Source organism: Poecilia latipinna, unplaced genomic scaffold (assembly GCF_001443285.1).
Source record: "Poecilia latipinna isolate Pla-1442-1.1 unplaced genomic scaffold, P_latipinna-1.0 Scaffold1174, whole genome shotgun sequence".
Lineage (NCBI taxonomy): Eukaryota > Metazoa > Chordata > Actinopteri > Cyprinodontiformes > Poeciliidae > Poecilia > Poecilia latipinna.
In genome coordinates, this window is record NW_015113790.1 from 30,983 (window position 1) to 39,199 (window position 8,217).

An 8,217-nucleotide genomic window follows, 5' to 3' on the forward strand; every position below is an offset into this window, starting at 1 on the left:
TCTGGTGGGTTGCTTGACCTTCTTATATAAACTAAAGTTACATAAAAAAAAATATTTTCTGTGTCTTTTTTCAGTCGTTTTGTAAGCATTTAGCAGTTAGCCCCTGTGAGCTATGTCCTAAAATTAGCATTCTAACGTGCTAGCAGTGACAGTCCCAGGCCTTTCCTTGTACCTGGGACTGTACCAAAAATAATTGCTCTCTAACAAGAATGCTTAATCCTTACCATAAACACAAAGTGCAATTAGTAGATAATAAATTATAAGCTGTTTATTTATTGTTGGTTTTGAGAAAACCAGGACTTACTTTGGATTAGCTTCAAAAGATCAAGTCAGGGGTGAGGCCTCACAGTGGAAGTGAGAAGCTTCTAGCTAATTAAAAATATTTAGATGTCAAGCGCAGGAGTATTGCACTGCAGTCCACCACAAAATAATAAGAGTTGTAGTATTTCATGAGCTTTTGGCATAAATGCTACTTTAAAACTTCAGAGGTTTCGATCAGTCAGTATCTTTCCTGCAGAAAATAGCTGATCTTTATCTTAGCATAGGCTATTTACAGAAAAGTCTTTAATCATGTAAACAGAAGAGCCACATGATCCGTGGTGTGTAACATTGATCCCACACAAAACGACAAACCTACACACATCAGTCCAAATAAACCAGCTGACTGACAAATAAGACATGGTAAAAATCAAGGACACCGTTTTGTTTTGGACACCTCATAAGCTTTGCAGTGAATAAGTGAATCTGGATAAACTCAACATGCTGTTGTGATAATGGACTCTAGACAACCACAGTCTTTTATTGTGAAAATTGCTTGCTTCCTTAAAGTTTTCTGCAGTTGTTCCGCTTCAGGTTTTTATGTCATCCAACAAATGTTGATTTAAACCAAATTAAATACAAAAAGCTATTTTTAAATGTTGATTTCAATTATTAAGGGAAGCAAGCTATCCAAACCAACCTGGCTCTGTATGAAAGTTTAAGTCTTTTTCTTCTTTAACCATGAATTAACTAAAATAACTTACCATTTCTGGAAAGCTAGGTTAAATTTCAAGCCGTTAACGCTAAAGTTAACGAAACCTTTAAGGAATATTTCCTGATGCTGTGGATATAGCTAAAACCTGAAGGACTAAGTCTAGATTTCTATCAGGTAGAAAAGATGCCAACTCAGAAGCCGGTAAGGAAATTAACTACTTCCTGCTGAAAGCAAGAAATTCACAGGAAACCCAGAAACCTCACATCAAAAATCTGAACGAGCCGAATACCGTATAGAAAAAAACTAATGACAAAACTTTCCTGATGATTCCTGAAATAGAATCATGAATCAAATTTGATATCATGCAGGCCATTAAAGAGATTTTTTTTAATTCAAGAACACAAAAGTAAAACTGCTTTTACATTGAATGGTTGAAATGTATGTATTAACTAGACTTTTATCCCTTTAAATTAATTTCTCTTCATTTCAGGCATCAGCCGCCTGTATAGCGTTAGGGATGAAATTCAAGTAGAACTACCGTGGAGATTTTTGTTGTTTACAGCTGGAACCCTGCAGGCGACCGCTCAGCAGCCGGTCCAGTTCTTGCCCTCCCCACTCAACAGCAGTGCGTACTATTCCTGGGGCCCCGGGGCCTTCATGGCCATGCTGGCGCCAACCATGGCCGGGTAGCTCCTGTTCCTTCTCATTCCATCCGGCCCAAAGGGGGACCCAGACCTGCGCAGCCCCCCCAGCTGCCCCAGGAGGGGACTGGGGCTCGCTGCCCTGCCTCCGGCCACGCCCAGCCGCTTCACCTTGTCCAACAGGTTGAGGTTGTGGACAGCCACGCTGACGTCCGTTTGGCTCTCGCAGTCCCTCGCTCTCTGCCGGCCTCTTGTCCCCGTCACCTCCTTCAGGATGGAGCGCGCCGGCTTGGACGCCAGGAAGTTGTCGTACGACGGGCTCTTGAAGTCGAAGCCCTCGGAGGTTGTGGCGGCCGAGGCGCCGGGCCTCGTCGGGGAGTTTGGAGGCGTGGCAGGTCGCAGGTGTTCAGCATTGGATGGCCTGTTGGGGGCGATGGAGGTGCTGAACAGAACTCCTCCGGTGCCTTGGCTGTACTCCAGGCCCTGGCTCTGGTGATACATTGCCGCTGAGATCCCCCTCTCCTGCAGGAGGCGCACTAACCCCAGAGAAGTGCTGGTGGTGCGCGTTCCATCTCTAAACGGACAGGACCAAGAAATATTGAACTTTGTTTTTTTTTTTTTTTTTACATATTAACAAATTCTTAAATCAAAACAGATTAATGTGAAATACTTTGAAAAAGCGTGCATCTTTTTATGTTGTTACAACCACAAACCTAAATGAATTTTAATGAGATATTTTGTTATAGTCACACAAAGTGAAAAGAAAATGTTTTTAAATTTATTTGATCCATTTATTATTTTAAAACCTAAAAGCTCATTAGTACAGACTTTTAATTTAATCTGATGTTATGTTTGATTTGTTTTTCCTATGTGACTTTTGGAAAGTGCTGTACAAATAAAATTTTACTTACTATGAACAGAACAATATATTTTTAAAAAGTCTCCTTATAATGTGGCTATGTATGCAGGGCCATAGCGATTAATCAGATAAATAGAGATAAATCGATTGTTGAACTAATCGTCAGCCAATTTAGTAATCGATTAATCGTTACAGAAGCCATACACACTCAAAAAAATGCCATTTGCTGAAAGAACAAAACACTCAGAGTAGTAATTAAGACAAAACTGGACAAAAGATAGATACGTTTTAGATTTAAGACAAAACGAACAGATTTGTTTGTAAATTTGTTCTACCCAAAATTCATTGTTTTAGCTTCACTCAATTCAAATTCTGTAAAAAAAAAATCTAAGTACTTATTGCCTGTAAATTATTAATTGGTTAATAAAAAAATATAGATATAAAAAAATCATGAATCAAAATTAGCTGTACACTGTACTGTAAACTGTGTTGATGTCAAGTCGAGCAGAAATGTTTCACATGTTGATGTTACAGGTATTTTATTCAGCTGCAGAGGCCTCCGAGAGATCACTAAGGCTATTGGAGCAATTGTTTTCACTGGATTTTATTGATGGGTATCAAAGTAAAGTGGGAGTAAATACAAATGCGTACCATGATTAAATGTCAAAAGCCTATGTATGGCTTTCTCTCCACCTTACATTTTCATATAACTTTGTGTTGCTATGCCATGTTAAAATGCGGGACAAAATAGTGTCACTCAGTAAATTTAATATTTATAAAATAAATACTGGCAGCCTATCCATTAAAAAATAACTGTGTGTAGTTTGGTTTTTTATATTGATTATATAAACTTTTAATTATTTATTAGTTGCATTTTACTTATTTCAGCACAAATACTATCAAATCAAAATTACTAAACGTATTTTACCACACATTTCTGCACAAGGAATTGTGTCACAGAAATATAAATTCAATAGTGTTTACTTAAACTAGAAGTTCTTAAGGTTGTTTCAATAATATTAACTTAGTTGCCACAATATTTTTTCCAAGTAGACAATTGTGACACTTTTCTGAGAAGCAGTTTAATTTGAAACAGTTTCAGCCTTGCCTGAGGTTGGTGGATGATTCAGATGGCCTGAGGCTGAGCCTGCGCGGCGTGCAGGGCGTGGCGGCAGGCGTTCCCCATAGGCTGCTGGTCATCACACAAGACGACGACGTGGAGACGGGGTTCAGACTATCAGGAACGACAGCAACAGACCGACTTAACACCAAAAAATCAGCGACTTCACTGGCATTTAAGAACCCGCGCTGCAGCCGAACAACAAAAAGAGCCAACAATAAGCATTCACATGCATTATTGAGCAACTAAATGCTGGTTATTCATAACAGAAAGCAGAAAACGGCTGGGGAGTGTGCTTAAACTTATTTAACGTGACAGTTCAGTAAATAAAATACATCATTTGAACAAGACAAAGGAGCCATTGTCTGGATTATTATTAGGACATTATGGTTGTTCTGGCAGAAAAGGAAAACAGTGGTTAAGTCTGAAATTATTCATACCCCTGGCAGTTTCATGGTCAAACTAGAACATTTCTGAAGAAATTTAAACGGGGCCTGCCAAAGTGTGCCTGTCGGTTGGAACAGTGTTCTGATGCTGTGTTCCAACCGACGGGCAACCAAAATTAGTTGGGTGATGGGCACCCATCACCCAACGATGATGCTAATTTGATGCTAAAAATTGATGCTAATTATTAGCATCAAATTAGCATTTTTTAGCATTGATGCTAATTTTTTATCATTGATATTACTGAGTACAATGAACTCAATAGCATGTGGAGAGTCACAAGCATGTGGAGCAACATGAACTTACTCCATTCAGTATGTTAAAATTGGTGTATGAGCTAAAATGAGCCAAAATGTTAATTTTAGCCTAAATGCTGCCATTGAACATTTAACACAAAAATAAAAAGCTGATTTATACTTCGTGGCAGTTTGTTACAAGAAAAAAAAATGTTTATCTCTTAACACCACATTAATAGCAAGTAATAATATTTATAAAACATTGTCTCTTTTTGAAATATTGCTTATCTACTTAAACACAAGAAATTTAGTTGGTAAATTTTGCAGAAGTAAAAATCAAATATTTACTTCGTGGTAGTTGGTTACCAGTAAAAGCGCTCATCTCTTAGCAACAGATTATCAACAAATATTATTATTGTTAAAAAAAAACCCATAAGATTTCTTCTGCTCTTTTTAAGCATTTATCTTACGCTACTACTTAAGAAGAATTGTGCAGTTGATGAATTTTTCAGAAAAGTGAAAATTAGTTTCATGGTAAATGTATTATGAAACAGACATTGAACACAAAAGTAAAAATTTGATTTACACTTCATGGCAGTTTGTTAACAGAAAAGAAATGCTCATCTCTTAACACCAAATTAATTATTCTTTATACAACATAAGCTCTTTTGAAATACTGCTTATCTGCTTAAACAGAAGAAATTTATAGTTGGTAAATTTTTAATTAGTGAAAATGTTTGTTTTTTTTTCTGTCATTGGTGGTGAATATATTACTGAACAGACATTCAACACAAAAAGAAAAATCGGATGTTCACTTCGTGGCAATTAGTTACCAGAAACGCGCTCATCTCTTAGCAACAGATTAACAACAAATATTGTTACTGATGAAAAACTATATATTTTACACAACTAACTGCTTGACAAGAATTGTACAGTTGGTGAATTTTTTTTAGAAAGGTGAATTTTATTTTTTGTCATTGTGGTAAATGTACTAAGAAAAAGACATTCAACACAAAAGGAAAAATCTGATTTATACTTCGTGGCAGTTCGTTACCAGATAACGCGCTCATCTCATAGCAACACATTAACAACAAATATTGTTATTGTTGAAAAAACATAAGATTTCTTCTGCTCTTTTGAAACACTACTTATATTACGCTGCTAACTACTTAAGAAGAAATGTGCAGTTGGTGAATTTGGCAGAAAGCCGTAAAAGAATACATATATTCTTTTTCGTCATTGGTGGTAAATAAATTATAAAACAGACATTTTCGTGGCAGTTCGTTACCAGAAAATAATGCTCTTCTCTCAACACCAAATTAATTGTTTATTAAAACATAATCTGTTTTGAAATATTGCTTATCAACTTAGACACAAGACATTTACTGTTTGTTGGTAAATGATCAGCAAGAGTTTGTTGCCAATAAAAATTGCTTCATTGATCAATGAGATAAATATATATATATTTTTAAATAATAGTAAAAAAGCCAGAATTAATTTGCTCTCATACTGTGTTTCTATCTTTGGAGAGATGCATATCCCATTTTCCATCAGATACAAACTTTTTGGTTAAATGAAAATGACTTAAAATCTAAATCTGCCAGCAGTGTGAATAATTTTGATCATAACTTTATTATCCACTGTTACATTAACATCGGATGTCCCTTACCTTGGTGTGACACGTGTCTGCTCGTCTGTTGGATGGAGGATCCGACATGTTGTAAAGGTGTAAGTGGAGCTGGTGTGGGCCATGCATTTTCCTGGATAGTATGCAGCTAAAAGTCACAGAAAACAGATTAGAAATTCATTTTTAACACTAAGTCATTAGTGACCCTAGCTTGTGTTAAAAGATTATGTCAACGTACAGTTTTGTGGCACGATTCCACATGGTAGGAGAACCAAAACATGGCAGAACTCTCACTTTTATAGGCTTAAATGTGACTGGACGCGCCGTCTAAAACTCCTGCACTAATTTCACAGTTTGTTCTTATTGTTATACGACCATAACACTTATACAAATATAGCTTACATTCAATAGAATATCTGTTTTTCTAAGTAAAAGTCACTCCTGTATCACATTTCTATGCATTCAACACTCTGTCAAACACAATGCAATGGCCAACTAAACCAAGTTGCCAGCAATCTTTTTTGGAGGGGGTGATGCCAAAATTTATATTCCAAAACATTATATCCCTCATATGTGTCTCATCTTTGCCATGAAATGTATGTCAATTTGACTTCTCTTAGATTAGCCCCCATGCTACGCTATGCAAACGCTCTGTCTACACTAATGAAAATTCACTCATCTGATGACTGAATGCTTTGAGTTAGGAATAGACAGTTTATAGTATCATTTTGTTGTTCTGAATATTTTTTAATAAGAATTGTGTTTTATCTTGATATTGAAATAAAAATGAACTGATATTTACAGTGGAATTGATACTTTTTCTATTTTTTTTCTATGGCTCCATGAGAGCTTCTAAAAATATCCACACATCTGACAAAAGGTTAGTCCTGAAATGTACGTTTTTTTTTTCTCTTTCATTCCCATGAATGTTCCAGTCATCCTCACCCAGCGCATCGGTGTTGCTAAGATGCGGAGACGGGGATGGGGAAGGCGGAGACGGGGGACCGAGGCTGCATGGGGGCTGCCTGAGGTTGGCGTCCCCCGTGCTGGAGACGGCGGGTACAGCCAGCGAGGCCGTAGAGGAGGAGGAGGTGGGCAGATTCTGGAAGTACTGCTCTCCTGGTTCATCCTCCTCGAAACCGCCCCATGGGTACACCTGATGCAACAGAGGAGGACCCGGGTCAAATCAGAACCTGCAGCTTGTTAGGTTTGTGGGGATGGAGGGGTTGTGGGCCACATAAAATCAGTCCAGGGGCTGCAAATGGCCTTCAGGCCACAGTTTGGAAAACCTGGGTTTTATTTTTGGTTTATTACATGACATTATAATAAATATACAGAGAATCTTGTGGCTGTAACATGAAAAAAGAGAAAAGAACCAGTGGCTACGAATCCATTTGTAGTGTATAATCTAGAAATCCTTCAGTAAATTCACTGTAGTCTTTGGTTTTATGTATGTATTTTTGTATTTTCTTGTCCCTACCTTTGTATGTGGAAGAGAAGGAGGTCATCCCATAACATTTTTGTTATATTGTTGGTTNTTCTAAACACCAAATTAATTATTGTTTATAAAACATAAGCTGTTTAAATATCTGCTTAGACACAAGAAATTTACAGTTGGTAAATTTTGCAAAAGTAAAAATCAGACGTTTACTTTGTGGCACTTGGTTACCAGAAAACGCGCTCATCTCTTAGCAACAGATTAACAACAAATATTGTTACTGATGAAAAACTATATATTTTACACAACTAACTGCTTGACAAGAATTGTACAGTTGGTGAATTTTTTTTAGAAAGGTGAATTTTATTTTTTGTCATTGTGGTAAATGTACTAAGAAAAAGACATTCAACACAAAAGGAAAAATCTGATTTATACTTCGTGGCAGTTCGTTACCAGATAATGCGCTCATATCATAGCAACACATTAACAACAAATATTGTTATTGTTGAAAAAACATAAGATTTCTTCTGCTCTTTTGAAACACTACGTATCTTACGCTGCTAACTACTTAAGAATTTGCAGTTGGTGAATTTTGCAGAAAAGTTAAAGATATATATTTTTGTCATTGGTGGTGAATATATTATTGAACAGACATTGAACACGAAAGTAAAAATCGGATGTTTACTTTGTGGCACTTGGTTACCAGAAATGCACTCATCTCTTAGCAACAGATTAACAACAAATATTGTTATTGCTCAAAAAACATACGATTTCTTCTGCTCTTTTGAAATACTACTTATCTTATGCTACTTAAACAAGAATTGTGCAGTTGGTGAATTTGGCAGAAAAGTGAAAATGTTTTTTATTTGTCATCGGTGG

The 8,217-nt window shown here is 36.6% G+C and overlaps 1 protein-coding gene across 1 annotated transcript in view; it reads right to left on the reverse strand.

Moving 5' to 3' along the window:
- Positions 1 to 1,338: 1,338 nt before the first annotated feature.
- The window catches only part of LOC106960285 (trafficking kinesin-binding protein 1-like), a 32,880-nt gene continuing 26,001 nt past the window's right edge, over positions 1,339 to 8,217 (reverse strand). The window contains exons 16-19 of the mRNA XM_015053304.1: positions 6,846 to 7,056; positions 5,943 to 6,048; positions 3,582 to 3,707; positions 1,339 to 2,188 (exon numbers count right to left, since the gene is read on the reverse strand). Of these exons, the coding sequence (XP_014908790.1) occupies positions 1,606 to 2,188; positions 3,582 to 3,707; positions 5,943 to 6,048; positions 6,846 to 7,056 (1,026 nt within the window). The 3' untranslated portion in view covers positions 1,339 to 1,605. The remainder of the gene's footprint in view (positions 2,189 to 3,581; positions 3,708 to 5,942; positions 6,049 to 6,845; positions 7,057 to 8,217) is intronic.